The 13,976-nt window shown below is 39.0% G+C and overlaps 1 protein-coding gene across 1 annotated transcript in view; it reads right to left on the bottom strand.

The window, feature by feature from the left end:
• Positions 1–13,976, bottom strand: part of DMD (dystrophin) — a 2,676,943-nt gene that overhangs the window by 2,409,648 nt on the left and 253,319 nt on the right. Inside the window, exons 4-5 of the mRNA XM_089653005.1 lie at positions 12,972–13,064; positions 6,300–6,472 (exon numbers count right to left, since the gene is read on the bottom strand). Coding sequence (XP_089509131.1) covers positions 6,300–6,460 — 161 coding nt within the window. The 5' untranslated portion in view covers positions 6,461–6,472; positions 12,972–13,064. The remainder of the gene's footprint in view (positions 1–6,299; positions 6,473–12,971; positions 13,065–13,976) is intronic.

Genomic DNA, 13,976 nt, shown 5'->3' with positions numbered 1-13,976 from the left:
CGCAGCGCTACTCGCACATGCACAGTGGGTACCCGGCTGTGAAGCCACAAGCTATCACAGCCGGGTGCCTACACTGAAGATGCCGGCCTCCTGGAATACAGGACGGCCAGTGAAACGGGCTGCAGGAGACACTCCGCGGGACCAAGGGACAGGTAAGTGGCTGTTTTTTAAAAGTCAGCAGCTACAGTTTTTGTAGGTGCTGACTTTTATTTTTTGACAGGGTGAGTGGAACTCTGCTTTAATATGAAAGTTTACATTCACTTTTAGCAACACATGTTTCATCCGCTGGATCTCCTCTTCAGTAATGGCGGTCAGCTCCAAACTGGTATATACATAATGGTTGTTGTACAGTCGTTGGGAGTGTGTATTTACATAAGCGCAGGTGGTCTGGTCATTATACACCTGTAGCATATCTGCAATTTCTGACCTTTTCCTCCTGTAAGTTTACAGTCTCTGACATTTGTTTCTAACATTACATACTGTTCACTAAATATTTTGTGTGGTTCTTTGGTGACATCAGGGACTGCAACTGAATCCTCCTGTACCATGTAAATTGTCAACTCACTATCTATAGCCTCTTTTTACAAGATTTTTCATGCTTTTAAATATCTATTATTGTAGAATTACCAGCATAAAATGTGGGCTTTTAAAAAATCATTCCTAAAGCAATAATGCTGTTAGTACTGAAATGTGTTATTTGTACAATATTTATAAAAAAGACAATACATTGTGTGAACAATTTTCATGTTTTGCAGTCAGCTATCATTGTAAAACAACAAGTAGCAGATGCCCACTAGGCCAGTTTGTGCAAAGGTCAGTATTTGGCTATATCAATATTCAGAGTATGACTTTTTCAATATGTCCTTTTTTCTTGACTCATACTTTTTTTATTATAGCAATGTTTATCATACATTTTTAAATAACAAATAAAAGAATGAGAGGAGGAGACAGACCGTGTAATTGCTGTATGAATAATTGTTGGCAATAAATGTTCTGAATTTGTGTTTACCTTTAGTATAATTGAAATTGGAGAAAAGTCTATAATGGCTAAAATAATAAAAGTAACAGAATGATGTATCCCTGTAATAAAATGTTCAACATGATATAAACACTTCTCTATGATATATTAAAGGAGAAGTGTAGCCAAAGCTATTTTGGCTATACTTCTCTTGGGGATCACAGTAGTGCAGTTAGTTTTGTATTCCTGTGACCACTTTCAGCCAACAGCCTGCTAAAGCCACAGCCTCCTCCTCCACAGGCTAGTGCTCCAGTAAGTGCTGGAGGGGCAGAGCAGAGAGCCAGTGACTGACAGTCACCACTTTCTGCTCAGAGTGGAGTGGTGTTTGATTGCACAGTTCTCAGTCTTAGGCTACTTTCACACTGATCAGCCACAAAAACACAGCAAAAATGCATAGGTGGTTTTACCTTGCTTGCGCAGTGCTTTCTGAGCGTTTTTAAAGGACATGTGACTTAAAAACTGCACCAAAAATGCTTTTCAGAGGTGTTTTGAGGTGCTTTTCAGGTGTTTTTCAGGCGCTTTTCAGGCATTTTTCAGGCATTTTCCATTGATTTCAATGGAAAGAGGCGTTTTTGGGGCGTTTTTTTTTAACTCCCCAAACATGCCCCAAAGATGCTGCAAGCAGGAGTTTTTACACCGCACCACAAGTGCAACACCTCAGTGTGAAAACATACATAGACATACGTTCACATACACAGGGAAGCAGTTTTCTTGAGCTTTTCAGGCACTTTTTTATACGCAAAAAAACTTGAAAAACTCCTCAGTGTGAAAGCAGCCTTAGAGCCAGCTGTGGACAGATGCAGCATTGGGTTGATGCTGCATTCACCTAGGTGAATATAAATGTTTATTTTTTTTAACCCATATTTCTCTTTTAAATTAATTGATGCATGCTCTGTCATAAAATATTACTAGGAATACATTTTCACTTCATATTCATTACTATTCACATACTCAAAAAGCCCTTGCTGGAGATCACTAGTCTGACCAATTTAAGACCCCTCTCTTTGCTCCTGCTTACCTCCAAACTTCCAGAAAGACTAATCTACCACCTCACTGCTAATGACCTTCTCAGCTCCTTATAGTCAGCTTTTCACCCCAAACACTCCACAGAAAATGCCCTACTAAACCGCATTGTTGCTCAGACTTCCACCCCACCTTGCCTCCCTCCCATGATAACCCTCTCAACACTCCCCTCCTCTGACCTCGCAACTGCTCAGACCCCCACCCCACCTAACATCCTGCACACTAAAACCCCCCCAACACTCCACTCCTTTGACCTTGCTACCACTGAAGAGGTCACTAAGGTCTTCTCCGAAGCCCACCTCACCACCTGCCCCATTGACTCTGTCCCCACACAACTCCTACGGTCACCCTCCTCCTCCATCCTACGCTCCCTCACTCACATCTTCAATCTCTCCCTCTCTACTGGTACATTCCCCTCCCCCCTAAAGCATGCGCACATCACTCCCATACTCAAAAAGCCCTCCCTGGACCCCATCGACCTGAACAACATTAGACCCATCTCCCTGCTGTCATTTACATCCAAACTCCTCGAGCGCTTAGTCTATAATCACCTAAGCTCCCACCTCAACAAAATCAACCTCCTTGATCCCCTACAGTCTGGCTTCCGTCCCCTACACTCCACCGAAACCGCCCTACTCAAACTCACCAACTACCTGCTAACCGCCAAAGCTAATGGCCAATACTCAGTGCTCCTACTCCTTGACCTCTCCGCAGCCTTCGACACAGTCGACCACCCACTCCTCCTTAAAAAACTATACTCCCTTGGCCTCAGAGACTCCGCTCTCTCCTGGCTCTCCTCCTATCTATCCCAGCGCTCCTTCAGTGTTACCTATAATGCTGCCACCTCCCCCTCTCTCCCCCTCTCTGTTGGGGTCCCCCAAGGCTCTGTCCTTGGGCCCCTTCTCTTCTCCATCTACACCTCCTCCCTTGGCCAACTGATACACTCCCATGGCTTCAACTACCACCTCTACGCCGACGACACGCAAATATAGATCTCTACCCCTCGCCTCACCCCTTCCGTCCGAATCACCCGCCTGCTGAACGACATATCAGATTGAATGTCACTCCACTTCCTCAAACTAAACCTTTCCAAAACCAAGCTCCTAGTTTTCCCCCCAGCCCGTGCCCCCCCCAACCTCTCTATCACGACCAATAACTCCATCATCAGTCCCACCCCGCAAGCCAAAGTTCTAGGTGTCACTCTAGAGTCCAATCTGTCCTTCCAGCCCCATGTCCAATCGCTGGCAAATTCATGCAGGCTCCACCTCCGCAACATCTCCAAAATACGTTCGTTCCTAACCCCAGACACTACTAAACAACTCATTCACTCCCTTTTTTATCTCACGACTCGACTACTGCAACTCCTTCCTCACCGGCTTACCTCATCACAGACTATCCCCGCTTCAGTCTATCCTGAACTCTGCGGCCAGACTTATCCACCTTACAAACCGCTCCATATCCGCCACACCCCTCTGCCAATCCTTTCACTGGCTTCCGATTGCCCAACTCATAAAATTCAAACTTCTAACATTGACGTACAAAGCTATTCATAACACTGCCCCAAACTACATCCCCGATCTGATATCCAAATACCACCCAACACGTACTCTTCGCTCCTCACAAGACCTCCTACTCTCTAGCTCCCTGGTCTCCTCCTCCCATGCCCGACTCCAGGACTTCTCCAGGTCTTCCCCCATCCTCTGGAACTCACTACCCCAATCCATCAGACTGTCACCTACCCTTCTCACCTTTAGGCGCACCCTGAAAACCCACCTCCTTAGGGAAGCCTACCCCGCCCTCACCTAACAGCCGATCTCCTCCACTCCTCCTACCACTCCATCCCCCACAGCCATTTCCTCCTGTACCACTATCCCCTCCCTCCTAGATTGTAAGCTCTAAGAAGCAGGGCCCTCGAACCCCTCGTGTATTGTATTGTTACTGTATTGTCTCATGTACTGTCTCCCACTATAATGTACAGCGCTGAGCAAACTTTTTGGCACTATATAAATACTGTATAATAATAATAACTGATAAAATTAACACCTTCCTGTTCAGCCTACAGCAGATTGGTGGCCAGATGGGCCACTCCTTCTTCTGAGTGGACATCATATGATGTCCTGTCAGAAGTGGCACAATCTGTCACTGGCTGTGTCCAAGGGACACAACCAATGACAGATCACTACACCCACCCACTGCCAGTGTCATGTGACAATTGTATATAATTGTATGTAATGCTTCCTTTCATGCCATCCATTGTATACAATCGTGTTGTTAGCTGTGATTGGACACAGCATTCACATGGTACAGACAGGGCCAATCACAGCCCATCTGTATCATCTAATGGGCCAATCACAGCTTACTAATATCAATGAAATACATTGGTATTAGCAACCACATTGTGTAAGAAAAAAAATAAATCCTGATCACTTGCCCAGAGTAGTATAATGTTACCAAGGTAACATTGCATTGCTCTGGTCACAATGTGTTAAAAAAAAAGTAAAAAAAGAAAACAGTAATAAAAAAGAAACAAAGAAAAGATACTATTGACAAAAAATAAATTAAATTGGTATTATTAAATATTTTTTTTTACATACTGTCACCAGTCAGTGTCCCTGATCACCGCCACAGCAGTTATATAACGCTGTACTGGACTGGAGACAATTTGTAAAAAAAAAAATAATAATAATTTTTTTTTTAATTTCTTCATTTTCCAAAAAATTACAACTTCAGAAAACTTGCCATGCCTCTTACTAAATACATTGGACTATTTTCCAAAAATTGATCATTTGGGGGTATATGTACTATCCTGGCTTTTTTGTGCCTCAAGAAATGAGATTGGCCATCTGTACAGCAGTATTGATTGATTGTCAGGTGTATATATACCATAGTTTGTGGACTCTATTGCTTTCCTACAGACTAGACACTAATATAATATGCACTAATTTAATATACACTAATTTGTGGCATTTTTTTTACAATGCAGTCTATTGATAGTATCAATACATTAGATAAATCCAATAATTTGGGGTATTTTCACAAAAGAAATATAGCAGAATACATTTTTAGCTAAATTTATGAAACAAGGTTATTTATTTGCAAAATTTTATAACAAAAACGAAGAAAACACATTTTTTTTTTAAAGTTCATTTCATTTTTTTGTGTATTTAGCAAGCAAATAAAAGCACTCAATGGTGATTAAATACCACCCAAAGAAATCTCTATTTGCGTGAAAATAATTTTAACATTTTTTATGGGCACAGAGTTGCATGACCACGTAATTGTCATTCAAAGTGCGACAACACTGAAAGCTGAAAATTGGCCTGGGCAGGAAGGGAGTAAAAGTGTCCGGTATTGAAGTGGTTAATGCCCACCATTCCGTACTCATACTCTTAGATCTTTCTGCTGCCTTTGATACAGTTGAAAACCAGCTCTTCCTCAAAAAACTCCATACCCTTGGCCTCCAAGACTCTGCTCCTTATTGGATCTCCTACCTATCCTAGCTCACCTTCAGTGTCACCCACAATCCATCCTCTCCTCTCTTCTTCCTGTTTTCATGGGCATCTCCCGAGACTCTGTCCTACAATCCCTTGTGTTCTCTATCTACACCTCCTTTCTGGGTCAGTTGATAACCTTGCATGGCTTATAATACCATCTCTGACAAGATCCAAATATAACTTTTTACTTCTCAGCTCACCCCTTCTGTATCCTCATGCATCACCAAATTGCTAATTGACATATCAGTATGGATGGTATGCCACTATCTTACACTGACCTGTCCTTCCAGCCCCACATCCAATCACCATCAAAATCTTGCAGACTTCATCTCTATCAGATTTCCAAAATACATCCCCTTCTACCCAATGAAACCACCAAACTACTCATTCACTCTCTGTTATCTGTTTCCTAAACTATTGCAACTCCATTCTCATTGGCCTACTCTACACTTCTCCAGTTATATTGTAATGGTACTGTTTCCCTTTATTCTGCAAAGTGCTGCACAAACTAGTGGCACTATATTAAAAAAACAAAAAAACAAGTTATCTCAACTTGAGATTAGAGTCATCAGTACTTGTTCAGAGGAATGACGGCAAATTCAAAATAGTGAATTATAAATCTATTTTGTATAGTAAATACAATGCAGCAGGTGATGAACTTGTTACATTAAGCATGCTCTCTGACATGCACATTGATCAATAAAGATAATATTGATACAAGGTTGAATGGAACATTGGTAAAAGCCTACATTTTTCACCCTTACCTGTGACTGTGGATAAGTGCATTGAAAGCCAACCCATCAGACCAACTGCTGGTGAAATTGATAACGTTGACCTGTGGGTAATTGCGAGTTGATTGGCGCACCCAGCTAAGTAAGATCTTTTCACTGTTCGTCTGCTGCAAGTTAGCCATAATGTCTTTCATTACATCCTTCACCTGAACAAGGAATACAATCATCAGTGTTTAAAACTGTACATCAAGATAAATATTTAATCAACAGGCATAGCTTGTAAATAATCAGCCACTCATGGACTAAATTATTTCGGTGTCACCAAGATTATCATGATATTAGGTGAAGTAGAACAGAATAAAAAGATTTCACAGCTGTTAAAAAGGAATGTTCAGGAGATATATTATGCCATTGTCTGTGGATGGAGAATTTACTCATAATGCATTGTGTGCCCTATTGCTGATCTATGAAAAGTGAGAGTTAAGAGATAAGATAAGAAAGCATGTGTTATTCTTCAGACAAAGCTATCTTAACATGCACAGGTATAAGAACTGTTGTCTGGAAATTAAAGCTGGATGCAGAAATAAGATAGCAGTTTGACACTCAGGAGCAGTCTGAAAAAAAACAAGTTTTTCTTCAAACATTTTTTAAACTAGCAAAAGTGTGCCCATTTATTGAACAGAATAAATATAAGTGTGTGTCAGTTCAGGGACAGAGAATGAGAACGTGCATTCTGATGCTGTGGTGAAAATTGGGGATCATGTGTGCTGAATATAAGGTAAGGGTCACAACCATTACAGTAGTGCAATGGCAGCAAGTGGCTGGTGGGTATCACTGCTGTGATTGTGGGCAACATCATGTATGTCAGTCCAATGGTCTGAAGTAGGACTGTTTATGTTGATGTAGTAGACCAGTTGAAAATGTATTTTAAATGGGCTCCACTGTTGGGTCACTTTATCTGCTCCTAAAAATGACTCTGTCATGTGACAGTCATGAAATGTGCCATTGCTGTACTTATGAAAATGCTAATTATTTGGCTGCAATGCTGAAGCTTTGGCTTTCATAGTCACTGTCCTGAAGTCATTACCAAATGAGCAATTCTAGCATGCTTCTTTGTGATTCAAGAGTGTCTAAACCCAAGAACAAAAAGTTAATATATTGCAACTTACCAGTCATTAGATGTGATGGGTGAACATTTTACAGTACCAGAGTCCTCCTTTTTAGAGAACATCCATATAAACCCCTGCTTCAACTGTGCAATAACTAACATGAAGAGAGGGAAATAGGGCTCATGTACACTGCACCTGCTAAACTCACATTTAGGAGCTGTTCAGCTTTTGTTTCAGCAGCCCCTGAACTCACCCTAATGTTTTCCTATGTGTCCATGTACACATCCTCGTTTACAGTCGTTTACAGGCAGTTGAGTTTACTGTCATTTTTCTGAACGCAACAAATGTGCGTTCAGACGTCGATTTTATCAGCATTTCAAATGCAAAACGCTTGTAAACGCGGCAAACCGCATTTATAAGCGTTTGCATTTGAAATTTTTTTTAACTCTTCCAGTTCCCAATGCTGTCCAGAGCCTTTTTTCATCATGAAAAATGCATGCAAAGAGTTTTCAAGGTACTCAAAACACTTATTAGGATGTTCCTACCAAGCTTGTCACACATTGCAATGACCAATTCACAACTCAGACCTCTCCCACCCTTGGAAACAATAAGATATGTTAGTGACCATTCACACCTCAAATTCCTCATGAAGATCCCCTGCCAGGTGACCTTAATGACTCACTCCACCAGACACCTTTCCCACCCTTGGAAACAAAAGAAATGGTAATGAGCAAATCACACCTAATTATCTCAGCACATACTGCTGTCTCTGCTTCTACTGTGTGTATTTCTCAGAAACAGTCTGAAATAGTTAATCATTTACCACTTTTCAGTGCATTCTGGGCATTTGAGAGGTTCTCCTGAGCTTATCTTTAAAAAATGCTTCTAAACGCAAACACGCATAAATGCGCATAAACACGTTATGCAAATGCGGATAAACAGACTTTTTTAACCTACGTTTTCCAGCAGTCAGTATCCATCATTCAGAAACGTCCCGTGTACATGGGGCCTAAAGGAGAAACCAACCTACTAATAGAGGTAAATTCATCCCCCATATAGCACAACAAAGGTGGTGCTGCTAATCCTATATAAAGTGAAGACAAACTATATATCACTAATCAACAAAAAAAAAATTAAATGAAAACAAATGAAGAAGGATGTGTCCACAGATCTGTGGTCATAAATAAAATATCAATTTATACAATTCAAGCAAACACACCCAACTAAAAAATGGTGAACACACAAAGGAAAAAGGTGCTGCACTACCCTTGTAAGAATGGTGAGCAAATATAAGACATAGGAGAAAATACACAAGTGAATATTGAAAACATATGGAAGTGAGAACGCAACAGCAAACACGTGATCATAAAAAAATATGACCATCCAGTGACACATAAAACAAGAAAACCCCAAATGTGATGGGTAGTTGCGTGAGTGTATCAGAAAAAATAAATATATCAAATATAACATATAAATATAAAATATAAATATGTGTGAAAATGACATGAACAAACGCATGAACAAACGTGACTGACAGTGCAAAAAGAAAAATTAACTAACAAAGTGGTGTAAAGTCCAAAATAACTGTGCAAAACCCAATGAAATAACTCAGTGTAAAACTTGATAGGTGACAGGTACGGTAATCAGCCTAATACATGTATCCACCGTCGGCTAAAATGCCTGCTCACCTCCATGCTGTGACCCCTAGGGGCCAACACACATCAGAAAGGCGCTCAGCAAAAAGGTCTAGATCCCATTTGGGCTTTAGGCAGTAATCCAGAACAATGGTGGTATCCCACTCCTAGCAATGGTGGACTGGATAGCCTCTCAAGCGATCCCTCTCCCCCTCCCAGTATCATCCCCCATATAGGGATTTTGGGTTCAAACATTAATTAACAGCTAGAAATGAGCAAACACTTAAAAATCTACTCATCTCATTTGCAAACAAGGACAGGCCTACTTTTCTCTAAAAAAAATGACCTTTTGATTCCAAAGCAAGGACTAAGGTTTATAGCACAATCGTACATCTGCTTACACAGTAATTTAGAACACTTAAATTAAATGGCATCTCTGTGTAATTCCATTCTAATGACTAGAATAACTTTCATAACTTATGTTGTACTAGCTTCTTCTGGAATATGGTATATAATTATAAAGTCAGGCACATATAGTACAAAAAGATTTACAATCTGATCTTATATCATATTTACTTTTGTCAGACCATTTTATAGTCAAAAGATTATATCATCAACTCAGCAAGTCTAGAAAACAACCCCAAAATTCCCATATTTGTACTACTTAAACTGGTATTAAACCTAAAAGCAAGAATGTGTTAAAATGCAGCTTACCAACTCCTAAATGTGGTGAATGCATTAATTTCTCTTTTTAGGCATTTTTTCCATTTTTTACCTGGCAGTAATCTGTTATTTTTTAACTTCCTTTAGCAGAGCAAGCTATCTAGCAAAAGGGGCAGTTAGGAGGTTGAGACGAGCCATTTAACATTGACAGGGGTGCTTACAATGGTCAGCATTTATTCATTTGTGTAAAACTTTTATCCCAAAAGAAAAGAAAAACTGTTTTTGTAATTGCTTAACTTCTTGGCACCGACTGTACGGAAATATGCTGCCTCTCAGCGGCTGGGCTTTGACACCGAGAGGCCGCATATTTGCGTACCCAATGTAAAGCCCCACGTTCTCCCTGCACATTTCCAATCACGGCGGTAACCCTAAACCCCACCCTGCCTCCCAGTGTCACAAACCCCTTAAAGGGCTGGGAGGCACCGGCGCCATGGGGCTAAAAATGCTACCTGGAGTTTGACTTTAATTTGTTAGTCAAGTCCGTCTAAATATGCTAGTGCACCTAACAATACAGACATACTAAGGCAGGGAGTGTTTTACTAGCCAGATAACCAAGTGAAAACAAAAGAAAATAAGCATAACAAAGAATAAAAGAAGATTAATGCAGCCACCACATTTAAAGATTGGTAACTGTAAAATATAATTTTTTTATTTTTAAGTTTAACCACTTTAAGATCAGGCCTTTTCTGACACTTGTTTACATGTAAAAATCAGCTTTTTTGGCAGAATATTTCTTAGAACTCACAAACACAAATAAGAATAAGAATAAAAAAGGTGAGTTTTTCAAATTTGTATGTCAAGAGGGACTTGCACAACTGTTTGTGAACTAATTTTTTTGTGAAAAAAAATACATTTTAATGAATTTTAATGTACACAAAAACTATTTAATATCCATATTTTGGTAAAAAATAAAATATGGTGTTATGCAGATTAACCACTTTCCCACTGCCCTACAGCAGAAATACTGCTACAGGGCAGCAGGGGTGTGCAAAAGAAATATATATATATATATATATATATATATATATATATATATATATATATATATACGTGATTTTGCATTTCCAGGTAGGGGCTGTGCGAGCCATTGGTGGCCTTGGCTGTTACAAAGCAGTGTGCTTACAGTGTAAAGCGCACACACAGCACACAGTGAAACAGCACACACAGTTAACCCTTTGATTGCCGCAGATGTTAACTCCTTCCTGCCCAGTGTCATTAGTACAGTGTCAGTGCGTTTTATTAGCACTGATCACTGTATTGGTGTCACTGGGGATGTCAGTGACAGTTAATCAGATACCCCCCAGTGTCAGAATGCCTACCGCAGTCCCGCTATAAGTCGCTGATCGCCGCCATTACTAGTATATTAAAAAAAAAAATCCAGTATATACTATATCATTTGTAAATGCTATAACTTTCACATAAACCAATTAATTTACATGTATTGGGATTTTATGAGCATTACATACATTTTGGCCTAAATCTATGATGAAATTTGATGTTTTAAATTTTTATACTGGACATGTTTAATAGCAAAAAGTCAAAAATATTGATCAAATACCACCAAAAGAAAGCTCTATTTGTGGGGAAAAAAAGGACATAAATTTCATTTGGATGCAGCGCTGCATGACTGCACAATTGTTAATTAAATTAATGCAGTGCTGTAATACAAAACATGGCCTGGTCAGTAAGAGGGGTAAATCTTTAGGAGGGCAAGTGGTTAAAAGTGTGCATGCTTGTGGAATGGTACCAAACTACAGTATTTAAAAAACTCCATCGGCAACAGTTTAAAAGTCTTTACAGGTTACCAGTTTAGTACACAGGAGGTCTTGTGCTAGAATTATTGCTTTCAGTCTGACATTCTCCGCAATATCTCACATGTGTCGTACATGTATGTTAATATCACTTTAACTTGCTCTTAGCCTTGAGCTGTTAATTGCATGAATTTAGCACTAAGATCTATGGGAAAACAATGTACAGTAGATTTCATGTCACTGAACCAATACCATCCAGGTTGGAACTTTTTATCCAATGGCCTATTGTTTCCTAAAGATATTTTGACTGAAAATTTACGTAGTTCAAATATAGTCAAATATAGTTTTTAATTACTATATCTAAAAAAAACTGCAATATACTGTATTTAAAATCACTTCTTGCTTGTCTCAAATTTCCCTTGGCGCTCCTTTTCTCATTAACATGTACTGTTTACAATGACTACAGAAAGAAGCATTCAGTGATTATATCAGACATGACATATACAAAAATACATCCACATGTTTTGTCTCTGGAATTTAGAAATTTAAATTTGTGGGTTTTATTTGAGTAGAAAATGAAAGTAAACCTGATTTAAAAGCACCATACTTTGATTTAAAAGTTGAAGTGTTATCTTTAGAATTTTTCTAATATAGGTACATTTTGTTTTGTAGGTTTGCCGATGAAAGGCATTCCGGTGCTACACTGGAATAAATTAGGAAGAAGGAAAAGCTTTCACTGGTTCATGAATTGTCAGATAAAATAGAAGCAGGGTTTGACATATCCTAGTGTTGGATCTGGTGTCTGTTCATGTCATAACTGTACGTTAAGTGTTTTCTTAGTTTTGTATACTTAATTTAGGATGGCACTTGACCAAAACGTTTTTGGGGTTTTACCCTATGCTGTAAATGCATAGATAAGTTTTGTATGTGCTCCACTTTGCTTTTTTTTTTTTCATTCAGAGCGGTTAAGTGGTTAGCACTTCTAGCTAGCAGTACTAGGGTCATTGTTTCAAATCTCAACCATGGCATTACCTGCCTGGAGTTTTCATGTTCCCCCTGTGCCTGCGTGGCTTTCCTCCAACACTTCAAAGATATGCTGGTAGGTTCATTGGCTCCTGTCTGAATTGGCCTTAGTATGTGAAGGAATGAATGTAAGTTAGGGACCTTAGATTGTACGTTCATTGAGGGTTAGGGACTGATGTGAGTGTACAATATATATGTAAAGAGCTGTGTAAATTGACAATGTTATATAAGTAACTGTAATAAATAAAATACATTCTTTTGAATAAATGTATACATATTTTGTGTGATTCTCCACAGATCAGACAGGAAACACTCAGGAGAATCAAACATTTATTAATCAGTAGTTTTCTCAATCAACCTCTACAAACAATCTGTAAATGTAGAAAACATTACTTACTCCATGTCTTATAATAACATTACTTACTTATTGTCTTATAATAAACACTGTACAGGTTAAAAGCTCACCTGCCAATGGAGAATAATGCTCCAGATCAAACCAAGGATCAGCTTATGATTTCCATCCACTATGTCTGCGCTTCCAATGTTCACCAAATCAACCTATTATTACAGAAATAATATATGCATGAGAAACAGATGTGCATTTTTATTCACAATAAAGCAACAATCTTATGTTGAAGTGACAGACAGCTATTCCCGTGATGACAGATTTTGGGTAAATATTTAAAGGATTGGTTACAAAGTCTGACCGGGGTGCTTCTGTTTCCCTCCCAAAATGAGTAGTATTGGCAGCATCTGCCTGTGCTCTTCACCCTTATATGCACATTTTTACAAACAAGAAGGGCAACGCATTTTGAAGAACAGTTGCTGCTTTGAAGGCAGTCAGACCCTGCTAGGTTCGTTTTGGCCATGCCTTCCTATTCTACATTAGCAGTTTTTGAGGTAACAAAAGAAATTAGATGAATGCAACTGTTCATCTAACAGTTACACCCCCCCCCCTCCAGAAAGCCATTATGTTTTTCTTTGCAAAGTTAATGCTAGCAAATTACATCCTTTCTAGCATTTTAATTATGAACAAAACTGACTGCCATCAATGCAAATCAAAATTCGATTTTTGCTGACAAATTACCAAGATTTCAAGTTGATAAATGTACTTCATTTTTGTTCTTTGCATTTGTGTTTTTTTTCTTTTAGCTGACTACTGTCACTTTATTTTTTTTTTCATTGCATTTATTTTTTCTGTTTTTCAATGTGTTTCATTTTTCTTTTTAAAAGTAAAATATTGAGGTGAATTAAAGGGCCATATTTAACAGAAGGATAGGTCACTGATAGGTAAACGCAGCGACTGTAACCTTCAGGAGCTGTCTAAAACCCAATACTGCTTAAAAAAACATTAAATTCACCTTAACTTTGCATTCTGCACTGACTCCAATTTATTCCATAGAAATTATGAAATTTCATTGAAGTATTCCAATTTTGGGAAGATGAACCCTCTCAATTTAGCTCATCCCT

Source organism: Staurois parvus, unplaced genomic scaffold, assembly GCF_062004578.1.
Source record: "Staurois parvus isolate SC_StPar_1 unplaced genomic scaffold, SC_StPar_1.0 ptg000696l, whole genome shotgun sequence".
NCBI classification, from domain to species: domain Eukaryota; kingdom Metazoa; phylum Chordata; class Amphibia; order Anura; family Ranidae; genus Staurois; species Staurois parvus.
The sequence above is the reverse complement of the archived record's forward strand: the minus strand, read 5'-3'. Positions and strand labels throughout refer to the sequence as shown.